Source organism: Microtus oregoni, unplaced genomic scaffold, assembly GCF_018167655.1.
Source record: "Microtus oregoni isolate MIOR12 unplaced genomic scaffold, Mior012 000115F_ref0000277, whole genome shotgun sequence".
Lineage (NCBI taxonomy): Eukaryota > Metazoa > Chordata > Mammalia > Rodentia > Cricetidae > Microtus > Microtus oregoni.
Genome location: NW_024544744.1, coordinates 362,961 through 388,371, shown reverse-complemented (window position 1 = coordinate 388,371; position 25,411 = coordinate 362,961). Strand labels below are relative to the sequence as shown.

General features: G+C 42.7%; 1 protein-coding gene across 1 annotated transcript in view; it reads left to right on the top strand.

The window, feature by feature from the left end:
* The window catches only part of Stard3nl (STARD3 N-terminal like), a 39,458-nt gene extending 16,007 nt beyond the window's left edge, over nt 1–23,451 (top strand). Inside the window, exons 2-9 of the mRNA XM_041645713.1 lie at nt 7,651–7,933; nt 11,258–11,335; nt 11,829–11,906; nt 13,889–13,942; nt 14,042–14,159; nt 16,888–16,983; nt 22,017–22,090; nt 22,985–23,451. Coding sequence (XP_041501647.1) covers nt 7,709–7,933; nt 11,258–11,335; nt 11,829–11,906; nt 13,889–13,942; nt 14,042–14,159; nt 16,888–16,983; nt 22,017–22,075 — 708 coding nt within the window. The 5' untranslated portion in view covers nt 7,651–7,708 and the 3' untranslated portion in view covers nt 22,076–22,090; nt 22,985–23,451. The remainder of the gene's footprint in view (nt 1–7,650; nt 7,934–11,257; nt 11,336–11,828; nt 11,907–13,888; nt 13,943–14,041; nt 14,160–16,887; nt 16,984–22,016; nt 22,091–22,984) is intronic.
* The last annotated feature ends 1,960 nt before the right edge of the window (nt 23,452–25,411 follow it).

Here is a 25,411-nt window from a genome sequence, read left to right as displayed (position 1 = left end):
TTCAGCAGTTCTTACTGTACCTTCAGAGAGAATCCTGTGATATTAAGTAAATAGGAACTCATCTGTCTCTAAAGAGACTTGTAGAGTGGATGGCTACTTACTAGGCTGCTTCTGAAATTAAGCTGTTGTTTATATGTATAGAAAAGATAGGTCTGGGAAACATGAAGACTGTGGGAAACCCAGTCTCAATTCTGGTCTTTGAGATGCAAGATAATTGCTACAAGAGGTTCAATTTTTAAAGTAATGCTTTTATTATTTGAGAATTTCATGCAATGTATTTTGATCATCTTCATCTCCTTCCCCAACTCTTCTCAGATCCTCCCACTTCCCTCCCCAGCTTCTTGCCCCTCACCCTCAACATGATACCTCTGTGATGGCTAACTACTCCTGAGTGTGATGCCTGCCCTGGAGTGTGGTTGATATAGCAAATGTCACACCATGAAAGAAATGAATTTTCTTTCCCTAAAAAGCAATCAGATGCTAAAAGATCATCAAATAAGGATGGAACCGCATGCCCACGTCCCCCCTCTAAACTGGGATTTTATCTTGATTAAGCTTGTGTAGCATTAGTGCATATTTTCACAATCACTGTGAGTTTATATTTGTATCTTCCCTCTTCTGTCTGGAAAGACTTTCCTTGAAGTTATCACCTTTGTTCTTAAAGTCTTTCTGCTCTTTTGTCCATAATGATCCCCCCAGCCTTGAGGGGAAGAGTGAGATAAAGATGTCACATTTAGGGCTTGTGTTGGTTTGCTTCTGTAACTGGACACATGATAGAGTATTAGAAAGGCCTGTACTATGAAGACCCTGTTCTGGTTATCCTGGAGTAAGTAACTGAAAGCGGCTTCTGAAAAAGGTGAGGAAGAGATCAAATAACAGTCTTGTTCCCAGAGCTCTTCTCCAGAGAGGCTTTGGCTGAAGCAGCTATGAGGTATGGCTGTAACATTCCACCCACATGGCTTAGCAGTGCTAGAGTGACTACCGAGCGTTGACCCCTGCAGGGTAGGTGAGCTGACAAGTCTTAGATGCCACCCAACAGGACCTTGGCCACTTTGTGACATCCTGCCAGTTTGTCTGTGGAAGAAGAAAGGCACGTAGGCTGATGTCTTCCAGCCGTAGCCCACCAGCATCCCCAGTGACACCAGTATTGCCGTGAGTTTGCATTGGAAGTTTCTCCTTTCTTGAGTCATCCCCTTTTTTGATTTCTCTTTTAACTACATATAGGTTCTACTGGCAGCAGGGATCTATGGTTCAGCATTTTGAACTTTTTAAATGTCTCTGCTATTACATTTTCATGATGACCAGGGCTTGCTCACTAACATGGAAACTCTTAGCAAATTCACATAGGACCTAACCCAAAATTGTCTTCTGTTCTGCAAATAAGTTTACTTCATTAGTTCTTATTTTTTCTCATCTTTATAGTTCGAAGAGAGAATTATGGAACCTTAACTTCTAGTTCCCTCTATCCAGTAATATATGTATCTAGCCAGTATCTCTTCCCTGAACTTCCTCCTCATGGCTTACTTTTATTTGATCTGAATAAATATCCTCTACTTTATGCATCCAAACAGAATGGATGCTCTGTCCCCAGTTGTCCTCCCTGTCTTCTCCATCTCAGTACACAGCAGTTCTTTTATGTTCCCTTCTGGTTCTCATTTCAGTCCATCCTTTATGTCCAACCGCCAGATAGTTCTTACCACCTCTGCTGCCATGGCCTAGTCTCCTAACTCCATATGTTTGTTTTTTTTTTTATGAGTTACTGCCATATTGTATCTGCTGAGAGGACCCTGGATTCTGCTTCCTTCACAGTGTACATACTTACTATACACACTGGTCATAATTGGCTTCTGGAGAACCCCTTCTATCTTATTTGGAGTGGAAGTCTTCATAGTAGTACCTGTGGTCCCACATGCCCATGCCTTGTTTCCCTTCCCAGTTCTCATCCCCTTGTGCTATCTCCCATGCTTCAGCTGCTCTGACGTGTTGGCCACACTTCTTCCTTGGTGGCCAACCACACCCAGGGCCTTTCCTCTACATATCTTCATCCTGATTTCTGCCAGGTACTTCTCCCTTATCTTTTTCTAGTATTGCTAGGTGAACTTACTCAGTGATGTCTTCATGGCCAGTTTCAGATCACAATGTTCCCAAACCCTTATCTTTTCCTTGCATCTGTGATCTCTAGGAGGTGAGTCCTTCCAGAGTAGGCTATGGTCTGGGCTTGTTAGTCACTGAAATCCAGTGTTCAGAGGTTGGCCTGCTGGTGCTCTGGTATGCAAGTGTATTTGAGGAATGGGTGAAGTGTTCTTGGAAACATCTGGATTTTTCATGCATTATCTATCTGAAATTTATAGTATAGATTTGTATTTTGGTTCTCAGTTTAGGCCTATTTCATAAATGATGAAAATACTATCACATTCTTATCCAGTCTTTGTATCTTAATACTTGCCTCAGCATATTTGTTAACTAAAAGTTCAGTAATATTTTTAATATTGCTAAAGGAATATTTTGTGGTCAATTATATTTTTATGTACCATCTGTAGAACAGTGTAGATACCGTAACTCCATCGTCAAAGGTGCTTTCAGCCTATATGTTGTGGAACTACTCTGAGGTAGTTTGCATGTATGATGATGCTTAGCCTCTGGGCGTCAACACGTGTATCCTCTAAGAATGAGGACATTCAAAATATTGACCAATTCTGCAACTTCTTTTGTAGCCTTTCCTTTTTTTATTGTTCTTAAAAAATGATATTTTCTTTAAAACTCATAAAAACGTGTGTGTGTGTGTGTGTGTGTGTGTGTGTGTGTGTGTGTGTGACCACCATGCTCTAGTGTGCATGTGGAGTCAGAAGACAGCTTTGTGGAGCCTTTTTTCTTTCTCTACCTGTCTGAGGACCCTAGTGACTGAGCTCAGGCTCTTGTGCTTGGGCTGCACGTGCTTTTATCCACTGAGCCACCTCACAGACCCTGGTTGTTTTGAAAATTGTTATTTAAGCCAGGTCTTTCATCACTTTTTATGTCTGCTCTTTATGTCCTTTTCATTTTGAAGAGTATTCACCCTGCTGTCTTTACTGTTTTGTTTTGTTGACTGGGTGTTTTTTTTTTTTTTGGCCTCTGATTAATTACTTTCTTATAATTGATTGCTTCCTCATAACTACATTCAGGTTAAATATTTATAGTGGGGAGTATGCTGTAATGTTTATTGCGACGCAATAAATGATATCATGTGAGCTTGTTCCAGTACCAGTCCAGGTGCTGACTGCAGGTCTCCCTCTATAAAGGCGTATTGTCCCCCAACAGAGCTGAACTTACTCAAGAGGTAATACTTTGAAGCTCTCTCTCATAACTTTAATACTTGGTAGCATATACTAATGTTTCTTGCCTACAGAACACCTGCACTGAAATTATAAACCGGCTTTTCTAGTTTTCTTCCTCCTATATGTTTATCTGATCTCCTGTCTACTCTTAGCTGTTTTTACAGTAGAGCCGCAACCTACTAAGATTTAGATTTTCTTTTCCAGCGTGAATTCCAACCATGCTGTTATTAGTCAGACTTACATCAATGTTCACACTGTCTCCAGTTGAACAGTAGGTGGTCTTACAAGATAGCTGCACAAATTTTTTTGAATAATCATGAGATTTTGTTTTTTCTATTTTCTAAGAAATCTGTATTATAAAAAATTGTAAAAGTGTTCACAGACTCTAATAGGTGCATAGAAATTCTTTATTATTTCAGTTGGCATACAAAATACTCGATTTTATGATTATACCGCCATACGTTGTTGATCTTCCTCTCCCAGCCCTTTTTGTAGCTCCTGATGCCACACTCATGGTTTGTATTCTCTATGTTTATGTTTGAGCCCATTCTCCTTCTTGAATTAGTTTTTTTTTACATGATATAATTTAGAGGTTGAAATTTATATTTTTTCCAGTTTTATATGGTTGTCCTAGCATACTTTTCTGAAAACAAGCTTTATTTCTTCATTCCATTGCTTTGATATCTTCATCAACAGTCAAATGCCAATATATATGTGCATCTGTATGTGGCCCAACTATATCTCATAATCTATTATTCATTTATCCTTAGCATAGTGACATACTGTTCTGACTGCTGAAGCTTTATGGAAAACCTTTAAGAGACACAGCATTCTAGTTTGGTTCTATTTCAAGATTTCCTTAGGCATTATCATCTTTGCATTTTTTTTTATAAAAACATCTTTAAATTTTTTTATTTTTTGAGATTATATCCCTTTTCTTTCCTACCTTTAAACCTTCCCTTCTTGCTCTTTTTCAAATTTATGATTTTTCATTAGTTTTTGTTACATGTGTATATATACATATTTCTAGATGCATAAACATATGTTGTATTTGTATTTCTAAATCCATAAACACAACCTGCTCAGTCTGTATAATATTATTTGTATGTATATTTCCAGGGGTCACCACTTTGTTTTGGATACCCAGTTGGTTACTGTTCCCTGGGGAAGATTAGTCTCCTGCTCTCAGCAGTCTTTAGTTTTCTATATTTCCTTGTGTAGGGTTGATTCCTCATGGGCTTTCCCCATCCATGCTATCCATGTTGGCATGTCCATTGTTATTGTCCTTATTCGCCTCAAGGTAGTCAGAGTCATTAGACTTTGTGGCTGTAGCTTCTGACTTTCATGGGGGACACCATCTCATAGCAATTCCTTGATCCTCAGCCTCTTACAATCTTTCTTGCTCCTCTTTAGCATTGGTCCTTGAGAGTGTTTTGTATCCACTGGGACTGGGCCCACAACTCTGCATTGTAATTGGTTGTGGTTTTCAGCAGTGGTCTCCATCTGTTGCAAAGAGATGTTTCCTTGGTGAGGGGTGCACTTGTGTGCTGGCGTTGTGTCTTTATCAGATAGGACCACCATGTTTAACGCATGTATTAACAGAATAACCTGGGGGAAAATATAGATGCTCACATGGTTTTGCTGTCCCCTGAATCAGAATAGCCATTTGAAACTGACATTTGTCATTTTTAACCTGTTCACAGTTTACAGACATTGACACTGTCACTTCATGTCTCAGCCAGATCTCCCTTGAGAAGAAACCATTAACCCTTCCTGGGAAAAAAAGAATGCAGTAAAGCAAAGCAAATATTTCAGCTTTGTAGACCATCGATTTTCTTCTGCAGATGTTTGATATTCATTCCTGGTGTTACAGTATCCAAGACAGTACATATAGAATAGCAGAATTCTAGTAAAACTTTCAGAAATGTGATTTGGCTGACTTAATGAGAGCAAAAATAGCGAGTATAGAGACTTTAAATATGTGGATATGGTCTGCCTTGTCTCTTATGCTCCTTCACCTTTCATGACAAGAAAATGCCTATGGTTTACGTGGTCCAAGGAGATGGCAGACAGGGCAAACCTAGCCGTAACATAGTGTGAAATCAAGGTGTGGGAAACAGAGTTGCTTAGCTGTGAATTTGACCTGTGAACTTCAGAATGAATAAAGGTTGTTTTAAGTTTTATATAATTAACCTGCTCAGCCAATAGTAGAATGTTGTTGACCCTACTGACATGGAAAATACACAAATATTTCAAATTTTAAAGCATTCTCAGAATGTTTTTGCTGATTTGCCGATTCTGAGGTGAACTAATATCACCCAGTTTGGAGCGCTTTGGAGATTCTTGGCCGATTCTATTCTGAATCCTAACAGCATGACGTGTGGTCATAGTTCCTCCTGTTTTAAACAAACTGTGTACAAAGTACATTTGAAAACTGAGGCAAACATAAAAGGAGAAAAATAAAATCTCCTCACTTATATATATATCAAATTTTCTAGATTTTGATATGTCATGAATACATCTTTTAAGAAATTAATTTTATACTCATGTATATACACATGTATGTGCTTCATTTAGCATTAGAGTTTTATTATAGTTATTACAATCTTAGCACTGTCCTAACTTATTATAAAGGCTTGATAAAGGACCCCTTTGAATGAGTCTTCCATGGCTATTCCAGGAATATCCTTATCTGCTTGTTCCTTTTCTGTTAGATAGCAGGTTAATTTTCTGATGGAAACTACTACAAATATTTATTTTATGATTAAAAATTTTAATGGCAATTTTATTGAAAGGCTACACATACATGTCTGTGAATGTAAAACTATCAAGTGAACACAGGGTCAAAAGGTAGAACTTTACCAAGTTCCCTAGACACACTCCTGCTTTGAGCGTCCAGTCACCAGCTCTTCCTTGGAGGCAGCTACTAACTGACCTCCCATACAGTACATTAGCTTTCCATTAAATGTCTGTGGTTTGGTTAATTTCCTTTAAACCTCTGAAAGTAGAGTTACTATAGCAAGAAGTATATGTAAGATACCAGTTCATATTATTAAATTGCTTTGAAAAGCAGCGTTATATCATGCCAGCATGTGATATAAATGTGTGGAGAAGACATCTGTGCCTGAGCATGGGAAAGTGGAGAACAGTGACAGGTGGAAGGGGAGAGAATGCGGGAAGCAAGTTAGACGGAATGAGACCACACTGCCTGGGGGAATCTTAGCCGTCTGTTTAAGTTCTCTTTCTTCCTAAAAATGACCGTGGCTTGAATGCTGCCTGTCATTCGTGTGATAGTTAGGAAAGTGAGCATATGAATTTGGAAAAAAGGTACCTTTCAGCTTTCTGTCCACATTCATGGTCAAAGCACAACATGAGTATCAGCGGGGCCTAAAGCACGAGCGTAGTCCTTCCCTGGAAGCTGGGGTGCTCAGCCGTGCAGCCACCCACTGTTTCCATCCCGTGACCTCACCCCATCTCTGAGGACTCTGCTCATTTAGATGACTCCTGCAGTCTGATTCCAGAATGAGTCACTCCAGGTCTTGGGGAACCCCGACGTGGAATCATAACTTATGTAATTATCAATCTGGTGTTTGTATAGTGTTTGACTTTGGGGGATATAAATCCTACCTTCCTAAGAAGATGTCCAGAAAAACATACTTGTTTATGAAGAGGTGATGGGGAAATTCCAAAGTTAATGATGTCTTTATGTAGAAAACAATTCCTCACTGGGAACTATGTTATAGTTCGTTTCTGTGTTCCGCTTCCACCATCTGGCCCATGGATGATGACAAGACCATGGCGTTTTATCTACTGGTGTGGCAAAGAGCTGGCTCCAGGGTCCGGAAAATGCTTAGCGTTTGTGCTTAATACCCCGACTTCATCATTTCCTACTGTAACCTTGTTTTCTCCTTTATTGACATTCTTTTCTTTCTTTTTTTTATTTTTTAAATATTTATTTATTTATTATGTATACAATATTCTGTTGTGTGTCTGCCTGCAGGCCAGAAGAGAACATCAGATCTCATTTCAGATGGTTGTGAGCCACCATGTGGTTGCTGGGAATTGAACTCAGGACCTTTGGAAGAGCAGTCAATGCTCTTAACCACTGAGCCATCTCTCCAGCCCCTTGACATTCTTTTCTAAAGCAGCCACTTAGTAATATGGCGTACAAGTGTTGCTTCTTATTTTACTTCCTCTTTTTTTCTCTCTCCGAACATAAGTGTCTTATGACAAAGCACCGTGGCTCAGTTTCACTGAATCTCCCAGGGGTGAGGGTAGCCTGCTTGTATGACCCCAGTATGGGTTTAATATGGATTTTCTCTTTTGTCCTCTGCAGGTTGCTTCCCACTAGGGATGGTGGAGTTGAATGGAGACTCCTTCAATGCTCCTCCAGGATGAACCACCTGCCAGAAGACATGGAAAATGCTCTGACTGGGAGCCAGAGCTCACACGCTTCTCTGCGTGACATCCATTCCATCAACCCCGCGCAGCTCATGGCTAGGATTGAGTCCTATGAAGGAAGGGAAAAGAAGGGGATATCTGATGTCAGGAGGACTTTCTGCCTGTTTGTCACCTTTGACCTCTTATTTGTAGCATTACTGTGGATAATAGAGTTAAATGTAAGTTGATTTTGTTCATAACTTCCTATTTCCAAAGATAGAAAAATTTACATTTTTTCCCTCATCTTTTTTGTCTTATTTAGTGAATTCCATCTTTTTTCAAATGATACAGTGTAACCTGGCTCCAGCGGACTTAATCTTTTCTTTTTAGTGTTACTGTAAACACACCTGGTGAACTTCAAGTTCACTTCCTCTGGGATTATGAAATTTGAATTCCTGCTGCTTATCTTAGTAATAGAGAGCTGGAAGCCGCACAACCTGTAGGACAGATTCAGCTGTCTGTCTGTAGGAAGCTTCGCTGGGACACAGCTCTGCTCGTTGTACAGAGGCCTGTTATCCACGTCTGTGCTCTGGCTTGAGTAGTGGAGGAAAACCTGACTTCAAAGGCAGAAATGACCATTTCCTGGGCCTTTTACATGAAAATTTACCAGATCTTCCTCTTAAAATCAAATCGAAATGTTGGGCGTGGAGAGATGGCTCAGTGGTTAGGAGCACTGACTGTTCCTCCAGAGGACCCAGGTTCTATTCTAAGCACCAACATGATGGCTCACACATCTGTTAACTCCAGTCCCAGGGGATCCAATGCCCTCTCCTGGCCTCTAAGGGCACTAGGCAAACACATGGTGCAAAAACATATATTCTGGCAACAAAACACCCATATACATAAGATAATTTTTAATATTAAAATATAAGTATAAAATGCTTCTGAAATATGCATTCTTTATTATGTCTGCTCTTTAATTCACTTGTTTAAGATTTTGCAAAAGAGATTACTTCTTCATATTTTATTGAACAAATTCTAGAATAATTTGGAGAACTATGTAATTATGTTGCCCATTAATTATCAAATATACATATAATGCAAATTTTAACATATATTGTTTTAAATTCGCTAGTCCTGCATTAATAAAATTAAAACAAACAGGTCAGAGTTATTGTACTACCACACTTGTGTAAACCAGATGCTGTTATTCTTACAGCCTTGGGTCTGTCTGCTTGTGTCGCCCACTCCTCACCCGAGCCCTTCTGGAAGATGTGCCTCTGTGCACACACCGTCTCCCTTATTTGTCAGTGGTTCATTTCATTCCTCCCAGTCTGGCCGCCTGCTTTCACACCGGAACAGACTACGACCCACCTTAAGACCACTATAGTAGTATTCCTTCTGCATAAACTGATTAATTTCCTGTATCCTCTTGGAGATTGTGAGAACCTATCATGCTGGTGTCAGTGTAACTGTCACCATTATTCTGTCTGTCCTGCCACTGTCTTGAATCTGTGTGTTGTGATTCTTTGTTGTTGTTGTCTTTTACACACTGGCAAGCTCCTGAAGACGGACATTGTTTTACTTTCTGAAGTATTTCCTGTATCTGAAACAATGCTGGGCAGGCAGTAGGTTCCTGGCAGATACTCTGTGAATGAGTGAAGCTCGCTGTAGCAGTGGAGAGCAGCTGGATTGAACCAGAGGCAGGTTGGCAGCAAGCACACAGTCAGAAGCGGTGGCGGACTTGTTGAAAGTCCATTTGTATCCACCCCGGTGTTTAAGACCACTTGTTAATGGAACTCAGAACAGTATAGACACACTGTCCCTTGCCCAAGGTGCTTGGCCTCAGAAGTGCTTCAGACTCCAGATTTTGAGGGTATTAGAATATTTACATAGATATAGCAGGATATCTTGGGAATGAGACCCAATGTAACAACAAATTTACTTATTTATACTTTATTCACATAGTCTGATGACCAGGCTATACCCTTTAGTGGACATGAAGTTGAACTGTAACTCTTCACATGAGGTCAGATGTGGAAGTTCCCACTTGTAGGATGTGTGTACTCTAGGCATCCTCAGGTTTTGAAGCAGTTCAGTTTTCAGATGTGTGGGTAAGGGATACTCAGTTTATTCTAGAAAGATGATTGGAAAGGGATTTGAACTGTAGCTGGTCTTCCTGAGAATCCTGAGCCAAAGATTGTTAAATGAAAATTTAAAGTACAAGTTTGGATTACAGACATAAACAGTAAGAATTCCACTTGTAGGCAGAGAGTCAAGGATAAAGTGCACCCGGATAGCAAAGAAAAGCTTTTTCCCTTGACAAGTGTGCACCCAGGAAACAGAAGCAGGAGGGAGATGTTTGTGTTTGAGAACCTTCTTTGCTTGGGCCGCTGGAAGTAACTATTCTTTCAGTATTCTGGGCGGCAACTTTCTGTAGTTTGCAGAGCACAGCGTGAGGGTAGGTGACTACTTGCGTATGATCTCCTTTCTTCTACGCTTCACGTGTGCAGATCAGTAGCCCATTAGGTCTATAACTGACCAATACTTGTCACTCAGAGCCCTAAACGCCTTGTGAGTTGTAAGGCATGGCATAGTGATCATGTTTTGCCTCTGTTTTTGTAGCAAATGCAAGTCAGTGAAATAGCTAAGGCCCCCTCTTTCTTTGTGACCATTTATTTTTATTCCAAGTTGAACAATTTTGGAACCTTGTAAAACAGTTCTTCATTAATTCCCCTTCTTACCCAGTTGCCTGTTTAATTGTTCTATCCTTCTTTCAGACTCTCTGTCCTTAAGACTGCATTTGTAATCAAAAATTCATATTGACCAGCTGAACCACAGCTCAAGGCTGTAGAGACCCAGCCTGGGCTGCATAACTGGCCTGGAATATGTCTCCTACTTGATTATTACCTTAAATATGGCTCTGCATAGTTTGATCTATATAATTCTTTATTTGGCCATTTAAAATTCAATTTGGTAGTATGAATAACAAATAAAAAGTTTATCCTGTTGGATTTTATTGTCCTCATTCACTATAACTGTGTTATACATGATTGTAGATCAAATCTGTTCCTTATTTTATTTTATTTATTTATTTATTTATTGGTTTTTTTGAGACAGGGTTTCTCTGTGGCTTTGGAGCCTGTCCTGGAACTAGCTCTGTAGACCAGGCTGGTCTCGAACTCACAGAGATCCGCCTGTCTCTGCCTCCCGAGTGCTGGGATTAAAGGCGTGCGCCACCATCACCCGGCCCTGTTCCTTATTTTAATACAAGAAAATCTATGAGTGTCAAAGTTTTAAATGTCACGAGCAAATGAAAACAAAACTAGCGAGAAAATGTTGGCACATATGACCTGTGTCATGGCAACAGGCCTTGGGGATGGTCACTATGAGATTAGGGTCCCTGGCTCTTCCAAGAAATCTGTGAAGACAAATCAAATTGATAGAATTTATTTTTGTTTCATCTTTGGACATTTCTGGGTCCAGGGAGGTTTGCAGGGAAGTGTATAGAAACCTTACTGTTTGATTCCCACGCACTTCTCTCCTCATTTGGCTTCTTCTAGGTGAATGGAGGCATCGAGAACACACTGAAGAGGGAAGTGATTCATTATGACTACTACTCTTCTTACTTTGATATATTTGTGAGTACTTTTATATCTTAATTCAGATATAATAAAACGGACACCACGAGGCGAGGTCCCTTGAAATAGGCCGTAAATGCCATGCTATTTTTCCTTCCTTTGAGCACTGACCCTGTTTCTTTTCCCTGAATTACCTGCCCCTCAGTGTTCTCTGTCTCACCAAGAAGTTGATGGTGCAAGAAGAAACAAGGTAAATGAGAGACAAGGAAAGCCAGCAGCAGGAGCCTCCCCACACTTATCCTCCCCTTAACGGAAGTAGAACACACTGACAGGACCTGGTCCCCGGAAGGAAGAACAAGTCCCTCTCTCTTTTTTTCTGTCTTCCTATTTATATTGATAATAAGGACTTGATTTGAAACCTTGGCTAGAAGGATCTAGGGCCGCGGTTCCACACTTCCACGTGATGGTCTGGGAGCCATATCTCTCTGGGCTGTCCACAGCTGAGTCAGAAAAGAATAGTAAATTGTAACTTTTCTTATCATTTTCCCCTCAGCTCCTGGCAGTGTTTCGATTTAAAGTGCTGATACTTGGATATGCTGTATGCAGACTCCGCCATTGGTGGGCAATAGCGGTGAGTGTGTGGCATCGTGGGTCATCTCCAGGCCTGGTGGCCAGGCTGCTCCCAGCAGACTATTGAGAGGAGACAGGATTTTAAGGAGCTCTAATTTTACCAGTTTTTTCTAAATCCCCTTCTTCCCTCACTTTAGTAGGTTTAATTTGCAGGCCTTGCTGCAGTGAAGACAGTTGGTTCAGTTACTGACATGGTCTGTAGTTAGGAGTCTAGCAGCCAAGGAAGACCTACCGGCCAGGCTCCTCCTCCTCCTCCCTCTCAGCTTTCAGATAAGAGAGGAGGGCAGCGCTTCCAACTGAGATATGTGGAGAATGCCTTGCTTTTGATGATACCCCCCCCCACCCTCAATCCCCACCCGATGGTCTATATTAGTTACTTTTATCACTGAATTAATTAATTCAGTGTAAGTAATTGCTATATTGGTGTAAGCAACTTGAGAAGGGAAGAGTTTCTTTTGCTCACAGTTTGAGGTGGGAAGGCATACATGGAGTGCGAAGCTGCTGGTCACATGGCATCCATGGTCAGGAAGCGGAGAGATGGATGCAGTCTCTTCCCTTGCATTTAGCACAGAGACAGGGCGCATTCTTTTCATTCTCAGTTAATACAAAGAAACTGCATGTTAGAGTCAGTTGGCTGTCTGCATCATTTTTGACATGTCTATGGTGTCCTGAGTGGTGCTCATCCCTTTCCACACACCTAGTGAGGCCGGTGGAGGACAGGTGCCGAGCTGTTGAGCTCCTTAAACTAGAGGGCGCTCAGGAGCAAGGTGCAGTAGCAGTCTTCATTGGGCTGGTGTGTGTGGAAGCAATACTGCCCAGGCGATAGTCCTCAGGACAGCTCTGCCTGTGCCGCCTTCCACACCACAGGGTGCAGGGCAGACTCTCTGCCACTTGGAGTCTCATTTCCAGGACGCAGCTGACCTTTGTTTCAGCAGGTCTGAGTCCGATCTCTTAAGCTAACATCGTGGTGGTTTTGATCATTATACCTTTCCATTTTGCCAGAACATTCTGCATTTGGGACGTTCAGTTACAGAGTCTCCATGTAAAGTCATGTTTGCCAGACTGCCCGTCTGGGCATTTCTTATGGAGAGATGGGCACGGACTTGTGCAGGGCGTCACAATATAGCACCTGCTTTCATTTTCAGATAGATTTCCATTTAGATTCAAATGGTGCTGTGTTTCATCTCAGACTGTCTAAGGAATAGCCAAATTCTATTTTTGTTTCTGATTATTTGATTTATTTGTAGGAAGGGGAAATCAGCTAAGACAAGCAATCAGTATCAGTGTTCAAAGTAAATTATTGTCTGCTATTGAAGTGTTTCTCGCAGTGAATTACTTGGTGTGTGGGTCTGCTTAGTTCTTATAGACAAAGACTCAGTGTGTCCTGGCCTCCATCCTGCCCGGTCGCTCTCCTTAGGCTTCTCCCTGCTGAGGTCTCAGTTGGAACAGTGCTCAGCATGGCAGGGTTGCTCTGGGAGTCACAACTCTAAGCATGTCACCTATCCTTTCTGACGTGTACTAGAGTTGGACCTCGCACTGACAAGAAGTGTCCCAGTGTAGCGGCGTAAACGAATGCAGACAGAGTGTAAATATATATATATATATAGCTTTAATGTAGAAATAGACTTACAGAACCACCGTTCCCGCGGAGACCAGGAAAGCAGAAGCAAGCGCTCGGAGCTTGCTTGCCAAATTTATAGGCAGACATTAGCCCGAGGCGAACACGCCCCCTAAGGGGCGGGACTTATCCCTACATCCCAGCACATTAGTTGGGAAGTAAACATCCACCCAGATCGTGTCCCACAGGAAATCCACTTTCCCCAGAAGGGGTGTTTGAGAGAGCACAGATAATGTGGGAAGTAGCCGGGCTTAGCACAGTTGGCCGAGACACTGTCTGCCCCTGGCCCAGATTTCTTATTGAGGGAGGAACCCTCAGAGCAGGAAGTGCCCTGTTTCAGGAGTGTTATGTTGTGTGTCTTGCAGTTGACGACAGCAGTGACCAGTGCCTTTTTATTAGCAAAAGTGATCCTCTCAAAGGTATGTGTGGCCCTCCTTTCCTGCACCGTTGCCCTCTGCCATGGTGAAGCCATGTGTGAGCTGACGGTGACCCCTTTCCCTCACACTCCTGTTCTCCAGCTCTTCTCTCAAGGGGCGTTCGGCTACGTGCTCCCCATCATTTCCTTCATCCTCGCCTGGATTGAGACCTGGTTCCTGGATTTCAAAGTGCTGCCTCAAGAGGCAGAAGAAGAAAACAGTAAGTTTTTTCCCCTGTCAGCCTCCCAGGCTTGCACACACCACACTGTAGGGAACTGCTGTGACTTCTTACCATGAGGGATGCTTTGGGGACCAAACTGAGGCAGTTAGGCACCTGTTCCTCAGAGGCTGTGTCAGAACTGAGGGGAAGAGGGTGGGTAGGTGAGCACAGAGTGGCTGAGTGGCTCCTCTTTCTGGCTGCTGGACCAGGCTTCCCCTAGAAGGCATGGCCCTGGTCCAACAGACAATCATAAAATAACAAAAATAGTCCCTGCTTCCTTCCTACTCCCTGGGTGACTTTATCTTCACTCACTATAAGGGCCCTTGTAGGTCGCTAAGCTTTTATACAGAACAGAACTGTCCCTTTCAGGGGCAAAAAATGGTGAGCCAATTTTAAGTGAGTGGGAGCAGCAGTTTTAACAGAGCCAGTGGCTCTGTAAAGTGCTTTATTGCGGTGTATACAGTAGGCTTAGGATGGGCCACAGATAGAACAGACAGTTAAGTGCCTGGCAGTGGGACCATGGTGGTTCATTTAGAGTTCAGAGTAGACTCCTGCTATCCTCCTTTGAGTGACTGAGTGACATCTGGCACTATATTCTTCTAAAATCTAACCAAGTTATTACATAACCACATGGTATCTAGTGTCCTAGGGTGTTTAGGAGGAAGGTCAAATGGTCCATTGGGAGCTGTGTGGTTGGTTCCTGGCCTGGGTTCTTCTCTGTTGAAACTGTTAGTGGAGGGAGACACAGTGCTGTCTGCCCCTCTGGGAGAGAGTTTAGGTAGGCATGCTGTTTCAGATATATCCCTGTTGGACCCTTTCCCAGAATCTGGCTCAGTTTGCCCTAACAGGAAAAAAAAATCTTGTGTTTTATAGAAAATTAAACATAATTATAGCTCCAAAAGCAACAGGATCAAGAATCGCTTTACATGAACTTTGATTTGAAAAACTTTCTTCACTGAGAGAGGCAAACTGAATTCTAATTCAAGAGTGAATTTACAGAGTATACTAAACAGTGTAACAAGATTCTTCTGCTATTCTGTGTTCATTGTCCTAGCAGAGATGGGGAATATCGAGTTAGCATAGGGAGGCCAGTTTTTATTATCTACAAACACCAAACTGAACATTGTTGAAAGCGTGTCAAGTGCTCACATGACTGAAGTTTGAATGGTTTTGTGATTAAAGTTGTTTCACAGTATCTGGTAAAGCTGGACACAAAGGCTGGAGAGACAGCTCAGTGATTTAGGGGCCAGCTGACTCACATGGTAGACAGCAGGAACTGACTCTCACAAATGGTCTTCTGATTGGACACTGTGGCACAGGCTCACACCACACAGACACACATACACAAAAAATAAACATGAACAAAATTAGAACTAAAGCAAAGTCACCCAGTATTATCCTCACATAGAGTCTAGTCTATAATATATATATATATATATTAAATACACACACACACACACACACACACATACACACACATCTGTAGGTACAATATACCACATAGAAAGATGAGCAGGAATATTAGGTGCTGAGAAAGGACGATGCAGGTAAAGGACACATGACTCATGAAAGAGGATATAAAGATAGTTGTCTCTCTGGTTTTTAACTTTTTTCTTCTTTTCTGGTGGTGGATAAATGCGTTAAAATGTTACTGACATGGAAAGTGGCTGTCCTAACTGTATACCAGTTCATAGAGAGATACAGCGTTCAGTACCGGGCAAGTGTTGGTTGGGTGGCTACCTCATCTAACTGTGTGATGTTTTGTGAGTTTACTACAGTAAAGTGATTTTTACATTAAAAATGAAAACACATTCCATGAAGTTCAAAGCAGCATTTTCCATCACTGTAGTGGCACAGAGGACACATACCGGGCACCTGCTGTGGTGAGGTCCTTGCTACCACAGTTGCTAACGCTGATGCTGATTTGAGCAAGAAAGCTTCAAGGATGGATGGTCTCCCTCCTCATCTGAGGCTCTGTCACTCCACTCTTCAATGAGAAAAATTAAATAAAATAGACAGCAGGGCCAGAGCGATAGCTCCGCTGTTAGAGTGCGTCCTTCCTTACAGAGGACCTGAGTCTGGTTCCCAGCACCCAAGTAGGGTGACTCACAACTGACTAACTCCTGCTCCTAGGGACCAGATGCCCTCTTCTGGGCCTATGAATATCTGCACCCACATGACCGTACTCCAACATGGATGCAGACACACAAGCATCCTGGAGCATGTGCATGCACACACTCACATAATTAAAAAATACTGAAAAACTAAAATAAGTAAATAGCAATTTATTGTCTGCAGCACTCTCTACATGTTGGTGATAAAAGACCATGTGGGCTTCACAGTTGACATCTGCTGTTTCTCTAACCAAGTCTAGATGGTAGACCATTTGTCCATGCCGACTAGGTTTGCTTTCACTTTGTGAAATTAGAGTTAAAATTGGTGTTGATGTTTTTAGTGAAATAAGAATATTCGGGGGATTGAAGCTCTGAATACTGAACCCAGGAGTAATTGGAAATGATTATTAAAACTTTTTTCTTTAATCTTCACAGAGTTGCTGTGTAGTTTATTAATGAAATCTTTATTTGATGGTTGAAAGATTTTCAAAGTACCTTGTTTTGCTAATAGCTTATTTGATGTATTGAAATACCATTTTTATAACAGTTAATCTTGCCAGGAAGATACCAGGAAGGCTGTGTGGCTCTTAGCATCTGCATTTCTTCTCTCCCAGGACTCCTGCTCGTTCAGGATGCATCGGAGAGGGCTGTTCTCATCCCTGCAGGACTTTCTGATGGTCAGTTTTACTCCCCTCCTGAGTCTGAAGCAGGTAAAGAAAGCAGTCCCTCCCTTGCCATTTGTGTTTGGTTTGTCTTGAAGCCTCTCTAGTTTTCCTTCTTCTGCCTCCTACTCTGTCTATTTCCCAGTCAGTTCAGCAGATACTGAGCATGCACTGGTCTAAAACTAAGTAGGGAGCGTCTCCCAGGAGACCATTGGTGATCTAAAGAGAGGAGTCCTGGGATAGCATGCCTCCATCCCTAAACCAGCCTTCCTCTAGGGTTGCTCATGGCTGAGAGAGGCTCCATCTAAGTGCTCCTATCCAGAAGTGTCTCAGGACTGCCTCCCTCTCTCATGGCCGATACCTCACCATTCATAGGCTTTTGGTTGGCCTGTGTTCTCTGCATCATCTGCTTCAAGTCACACCATTTCTACTGGTTCCAAACAAATAGCATTTCTGGGCTTACTGTCTGTCACTTCTTCTCTTGTATAGCTACTGGGTTTGCTTCTCAATAACCAGCTGCCAGGGTGCTCTTAAAAATAAATAGCATTTTGCTATTAAGAGCACCCTGGCAGCTGGTTATTGAGAAGCAAACCCAGTAGCTATACAAGAGAAGAAGTGACAACTTCAGAATCTCCTAACACATTCTTATTACCGATGTCACTTACTATCCCCTGGTTTTTCCTTTTAATTCCCAACTAAATCTTGAAATGTTTATGCATCATACACTTCTCAGCTTGTGACATTAGTTTTTTTTTGTATTTCAATGATTAACTAATACTAAAATTTTCCACCGTTGATATACATTTAGCTACTACATTAATTGATGGATGATTTAAAGTAGGATTATGTTTAAAAAATAAACCTTATATTCACTTCTCTGCTAAATAAATAAATAAATAAATAAATAGCAATGGACTTAACTATAGTAGCAGCAACAGGCCCTGACCAAAAATGCACAAAGTCTAGAATAGAATAAATATTTTCCAAAGAAGGTGTGCAGAAAGCCAGTTCTGTGTAGAAGCATGCCCACACCCATAGTCTTTGTGAAAACTACAAACAAGGCCATGCTAAGGTACCAGTGTGCCCTGTTAATGTAAGTTTGTTTTTTTTTTTAAATGCCCTACATTTGCTGAGGACATGAAACAGGTCAAACCTGTATGAGAGGACAAAATGGTACCTGTAGAGAACAGCGTGGTGTTTCTTAGCAAAATTCAACTTAGAATTTATTATGCTATCACTCAGCCATTGCTTCTGGCTGTCTGACTAAGAGAAAGGAAAGCAAACTCTCGAGACACAGTGAGCCCCTGTAATCATAGCAGCCTTGTGTTTGGTGGCTATCAGCAGGCGAGCACGGAACATGTGGCATCCACGTTGAGACGTACTATAGCCTTAAAAAGGAGTTAAATTCTGACCCATGCCACAGCATCTATGAGCCTTGAGCAGACTATGTGGACTAAAATAAGCCAGATGCAAAAAGCTAACACTAGCCTGATTGTGGTTATCTGAGGGCAGATCCCAAGAGTCAGTAACAATGGCTGCCCACAATGGAGGAAGTTGTGCCATGAATTGCGCTGATGGTTACACAGTAATGTGACCCTTATGCCACTGCATGGGACACTTCAAAATGGTTAAAATTGTTATAGTGGGTGAGGTAAAAATGCCTACAATACTTGATTTTTATTGTTTTGTACAATATAAAAAGTGCCTGGAAAGTCCTGGCAACTTAAAACACTGGAGTGGTGTAGAACGGTACCCTCTCCAGCAGAGCAGGAGGGTGGGCAGGGAGGAAAGGCTGAGTGGAGATGCTCAGAGCTTCAGCTAGAGCTAGCATATTCAGAACAGAAGCAGCAAGATGCATGACAGCTTGGGGGCCTTGGAGCCCAGCCTTTCTGGAATGTTAGGAAGAGGAGAAGGCGGGCAAGAGGTGGGCAGGGAGTGAGAGAGGCCAACAGAGACAAATTTGGCCAGATATGACTATTAGAATCCTTTAGCCCTCAGAAGGACTCCAAATTAGGCTGTCACCCCTGTTATAGGGAATATAATCAATGCAGTTAAAACTCAGTCCCAGGGTTATTAATTAATAGATGTTTTAAACTTAATGGAGGTGTGTGTAACTTTCCATACTATACATAGATTCATCTTTTGTTTTTTTTTAAAATTTATTTATTTATTAAGGATTTCTGCCTCGTCCCCACAACCGCTTCCCATTTCCCTCCCCCTCCCCCGATCAAGTCCCCCCCCCTCATCTGCTCGAAGAGCAATCAGGGTTCCCTGACCTGTGGGAAGCCCAAGGACTGCCCACCTCTATCCAGGTCTCGTAAGGTGAGCATTCAAACTGCCTAGGCTCCCACAAAGCCAGTACGTGCAGTAGGATCAAAAATCCACTGCAATTGTTCTTGAATTCTCAGTATTCCTCATTGTCCGCTATGTTCAGCTAGTGTTAATGTGTAATTAAATGAAGTCCTTCCTCACCAAGCTTTCCAGGTAGACACTGGGCCTCTGTCTGTGGTGTCTGCCACCACCTAGTGGTCCCTTGGGGGATTACCATGAGGTTATGGCTAATGGTAATTTTAGGCCATTTTCTTACACCAATAAACTTTCTAGGCCTGGTTGCCCTCAGCTCCTCCCCACCCCTCGACTGTACGTCTTGCCCTAAGGTGGCTGTTGTTCTTCTTCCTGCCTTGATACTTTGTCTCCTGAACATTGGCTAGCGGTCATGCTGTGTGGTTTCTGCATTCAGCTGCCTTCTCAGTGTAAAGTCTTAGGAAGTGGTAGTACTCCAGCGTCTTTCTTATTCCTTTTGCCATGTGATGCTACACCGTTTAGTAGCCAGTGACACCTCAAGTTTTTCAGTTTGAGCAGTGTAAGTAATCAAATTGTGAGCAGCCCCATATGTGTTCGGAAATTTGAAATTTATTATTTTTCTTGGATGGATTTTTAAAAGATTTAGTGAACTGTATGGTAAATATCTCTAGAATGTTTCATGTGCTGCTCTTTGAATTCCTTCAGTTCTTATGCTCTTCAAGCAGTGGATGTTGGCTTAATTCTCTCTGAATCTTTGTGATGCTGTTTGCCCATTTTGGGGTTTGGTAGTCTATCGAGATGGAAGACGGCCCATTGTGCTTTATCTTACATGTCCCTCGTGATCCTGACACGTTTTCCTCAGTCCTGTTCCACATGATGGATATGTCTTTTCACTTTATATGTTTTTTTTTCATATTTTCAGTTACGTTATTTGATAATCCTGTACTTTTATATACGAAATTTTAAGAAAATGTTCACTTATTCTTTGAACACTTCCTATGTGTATAAGATGTATCTGCACTCCCTCGTTCTAGGTCCCTGTAAGCACCTCCAGCGCATCTGCTTCACAACTTGGTGTTCTCTTTTGTCTTTAACCCACTGAGTCCAGTCAGTGCTGTCTATATGTGTAGAGTGTTGGGGTGTGGGGGCTTTCCATCGGGGCATGGACAGCCTACCAGTGGTCAACCCTAAAGAGTGGCTCTCCTGCCCCAGCAGCTACTGCTCCTCTAGGGCAGGCCCATAGGTGCCCCTCTGCCCTCCACACGGGCACTTTTCACTTGTGTGACCTCATGCAGGTCACAGCAGTGCTAGGAGTTCCTGTGTGTGAAATTTCATGCTAGTGGGCAGAATTTCACTCCACCCCTCCCCATCCTCTGGCTCTTCCATTCTTGCTTTCCATTTGAAGTCTCTGCTCTCTGCCGTGCTTAGTGGTATCAGACACTCGACAGAAGTCAGGCTCAAGCTCCTGGACTAGGCCTCTCTCACACTGCAACCCACGAGGCTCCGCCTCCTTACCTCAGCCTTACTTTGCTCACTCTCCTTCTTAGACTCCCTCCGTGTTTACCAGAATGCTACATACTTCCATAAAAACGCAGAGCTGCCCTGCCCATCAAATCACAAGCACTGTCAGCATTCCCAGCTCATGGTGTTCTCTTCCAGCAGTGTGTGTAATTTTACACCACTCTGCCTCTCTGTCCTACAGTAAAAGCAAGATTCTGTTTGTGGAGCTATGAGTTAAAAACTAGTTACTATCATTTTACTGTGGACATTTTGAAATATTCAAAAATATGTAAGTGTTATATGGTTATTTTCTATTTTTCTCATTTGTATATATTCATTTGGCTTTTAAGTTTTGGCATATTCAAGCTTAGAATGTGCAAACTTTATTAACTGTTATGAATTTGCTTTTGCAATAATTTTCTTGCTAAAAATTACATATAAATTAGTTTTAAATGAGTGCAAGTTATTTCACTGAAATATAACTCAAGACAGGTAGCTGATTTCTGATCTTTAGAGAAAAAGTCTTGAGGATAAATAGTATTTTTATTTAGTATAGATCCAAAGGAAGGGATTTCAGAACTAGACTACTTGCTCAGCTGTTGAAAAACCTAAGGCTAAAAACCATCTGTTGAGAAGAGCTGCTCAGTAGTCCATGGACACGTGACCACCTGGCCGCACTTCTGAAGCATTAGGAGTCATCATTGTTCACGGTTCAACGCGTGCAGTGGTTTTTAAAAACATCTAGATTAAATATTATTTACACGTAAGAATGCATACACAGCGGGGCTAGAGAGACGCCTCGCTGGCTGCCATTCCAGAGGACCTGGATTCAATTTCCAGCACCCACAGAGCAGCTCCAAACCGTCTGTAACTCCAGTTCTCAGAGATCAAATACCTTGTTCAGGCATGCATGTGCTGCACAGACATATAAGCAGACAAAACCCCTGTATATATAAAATAAGGTTTAAAGGATACACGCAAGTCTTAACCAAGAGGGAGATAAAGGCTAACGACCAATAATAACTCTTGGTGTGTTAGTTCCCTTGACTAGTATGTAAGTGAATCTATTTCACCAAGCTACAGGTATAGGTGGTATTTGAAGTTTCCCTACAGAACCTAAGGTCAAACTTTAAAATGGCAATTTATTAATCTTAGTCTCTTGAGGATTAAGTGTGTATCTTTTACATGGAATTTTATGGCTTTATGTCTACATTATAGTGAAAAAATTGTAATATTAATACGAAACCCTGTTTTTCCTTTTCTTTCCCACCTCCTAGGATCTGAAGAAGAAGCTGAGGAAAAACAGGACAGCGAGAAACCGCTTTTAGAACTATGAGTTCTGCTCAATGAAGTAAGCGTTCATAAGTGAAATTGTTCCAGCAAAGTGTTTAAGTGTGGATATTTCCTTTGGATGGACTTGAAGGAAGCGTCTCAGGGTGTGCAGCCACGCAGGGCCAGGCTTGTTCTGCTTGTGCGTGTGTAACAGCTACACTTTCCTCACGCGGAGGCCTTCACACTCTGTGCTGTGACCGCATAGTTTGAGAGATCCCCAGAGACCCAACGTTTCTAAGAAAATGAGCATTGACTTAACCAGCATGTCAGCGCCAGGTGCTGGCTTGATGCAACCACCACTTACTAGTGTCTTCAGGTCCACTGTCCTGTGAGGTATGGGATTGCTGGTACCTCCATGTCACACTGTAGGGTGGAGAGCGTGAGTGAGGAGCTCATCTGCGGTGGCACAGCATGAAGTGGGGACCTGAACTCGGGTCCACCTGCTTGTACCCTGGAGACTTGTGCAGTCTCCTACGGGGCTGCCTCTCAAGGGTGTTAGTGTTTCTGATAGGAAAGCTGTGAGCTCCTGCCTGGCCATTGGTGAGTGTCTTCAACATCCTGCCTGCAAGGACAGTAAGCAGCAAGCCAAAGGCAGCAGCACTTCTGGCCATAGCCACCAGGGAAGAAGCAGACAGTGGTTCTCGAAGCCAGGGCAGCAGATAGGTTTTTGGCTCAGGCCGTACAGCAGCAGACGAGCCCTGTGTCCCTGTCAGTGTCAGCACCCAGCACAGCAGAGCAGCTGGACACACAGGCAATAATCAGCCTTTTGTGAAACCTTTACATTAAAGCCCTGTGTCGTCATGTTGTTGTTCTTTATGTGTCTGTCACCCTCAGTACAGACTTAGGAAACTGGTAGGCAGCATAGCACTTGGGTCCCATCACTGCTCAATATTTGTCTCCTTTCTCTCCCAAGTGTGAAGAACCCTCACTGCAAGCAGTCCAAGGACAGCAGGTGGAGATGGGGTTCCCTTGACAGTGCAATGCCGATCTGCTCACTGCTCTTGTGATGAGCTAATGGATTTATTCATGGCGATACCTCATGGACAGTGCTCCACCTCCACTCACATCATCCCTGCCTGCCACCGCTGGGTCGTGCTGTGCGCCTGCTCTCTTCTGTGAGTCTCGGTCTGACCCGATAATGAATGACTCAGTCTTGTGCTGCATCCGAATCAAAAGACTGCTTAATATATCGAAATAACGATTTTGTAGTAAGTGAGATACCTTTTTATTTCAATTCACACGATGTATTTTTTTTGTTTCATGTCTCAGATTTCTTTTGTATTTCTTTTTTAACTCCTTACATTTCACTTGTGTTTTTAAACTCATGCACATGTGCTCTTTATACAGTTTTAAAATAATAAATCCAACATACGAAATTGACTGTTTTGTTTTATCTCTATTATATATTTGGCCAGGAGTGGTAGGGTTACGAGAGGAAAAAGGTGAGGCCATTGTCCTGTGTTCTGTATGATCCTACTGGAATATCTTGTTCTGAGCTAGGGGTCTGATAGTCGACGTACACGGCTACCGGCAAAGGGCATGGATGCCTTTGCTGTCACTTTTCCTGGATTTTTACTTAGCTTCGTTTAATATGAATTAATTTACATTATCAGCTGTTTTTCCAATTTTACTTTCAACTTCCCAGAGGGGCAGACCGTGAGTCTCCATCATTGGCTGTGTCATCCTAGGAAAGTTAACTGAATGCCTCGGTGATGCTGAAGCTTGGCTGGAAACAGATTGGATGTACACTGTTCTGAGAGCATGCCCACCTCAGCAGTGCCCCAAGGAGTCTGGAGGGAGTCTGGGGTGCAGGAAGAAGGGTGCTCAGGGGTAGGGATAGTAGAAGGAACGCTCTAGGTCTCTTCTTGGGATAAGACCTCAGGAATTTGATGGAACAAACTTGACGACAATTTCTTGTGTCAGGAGTGGAGCAGTATATGCTTCTAGCTATAAGTCAGTATGGAGAACACCCCTAGAGTACTGACAGGAGCAGTAGATGTGGGCCGTCCTCTCCTGGGAACAGTGCAGCCATGCGAAGAAGCTGACTGATGAGACACCAGTGGGCAGCATATGTATGTGATTGAAATCAGAGACTAAGAGATCAGACACTGAGGTCCTGGAGAGGGCATCTCAGCTGCAGTCATGATTCCTTTGCGGCCTGCGTGTCCACTATGCATTCATCCCGTTTGTTCTCTGACCTCTCATTACTGCATACTGATATCCTACAGTTGGTCTTGATATCAGCTTCTGATATCACACACAGGTAAATGCATGCGTCTGCACACACACACACACACACCACGCACGCGCGCACACATACACACACACACACACACACTTGGGGAAGATGACTTTTTAAGTAGCACCGAGTTGACTTCCATTTTTTCGTTCATAAAGCACATTACTGTGTCCCACATCTTCATCAACCAGAATCAGAATGCACAGCTACACCTTCTATATTCTGACTAAAATAAACTAAAGCATCAGTATCTATAAATGAAGTGCCTCAGTGCCACAGCAGGAGGCTAAGCTGGTGTTGAAGCCACCGAGAACCGGCGGTGTTCCTTGGCATTCAAGGGGATGATCAGAGACCTATTGTATGGTCCTGGGCATCAGATTGCACCGAAGTGAATGAGCGCTGCCTATGCACCCCAGGAGTCTTGCTGCCCCTACTGTAATTCTTTAGTTTGACAGCCAGCCATCTCCCACATAGCGAGACTAGTTTTGTTTTTTGTTTGTTTGTTTTTTTTTTTTCCACTAGCCATGGCCTTTTGAAACCGAGCAGAACTGGCTGTGGTTTAACTGCCCGTATTTTCTCTTCTAACACCCTAGCTAACCTTTGTGTTGCCCCAGTCAGTGAGTAGGTGGGTTTGACTTTGAGCATTTTCCAGGAAGCAACCACATTGACCAAGCAGGTAGACAAAGATGCCTGAGAAAATGAAGCCATCAGCCACAGAGCAGCAGCCTGCACACCATCCACCTCCAGTGTTCCCCCTCCCCTGCACCTGGCACAGCTGAGACGTGAGAGCCCACGTGGACTCCGGAAGAAGGGTGCTGGGAGGTCTGAGACCACAGGAGGTACTGTCTCACAAAGCTACTGCCTCCTATTGTCAGTTTCCGGTCTCTGCATCTGCTCTTCCACTGCAGATACAGTTCCATGCCTGTAAAGCAGGCCCAGGAGCTCGGCCTGAAAAGGACTGATCAACTCAGGACTGTCAAGGAGTTGAACAAAATGCAATTTATGCCCTGGCAATGCTGACGCATGCATGGGCAACCCGTATATGGCAGTTCTGTTGAACTTGTCCATATTGGGTATCATGGTCTAAGTTGATGAGGACGA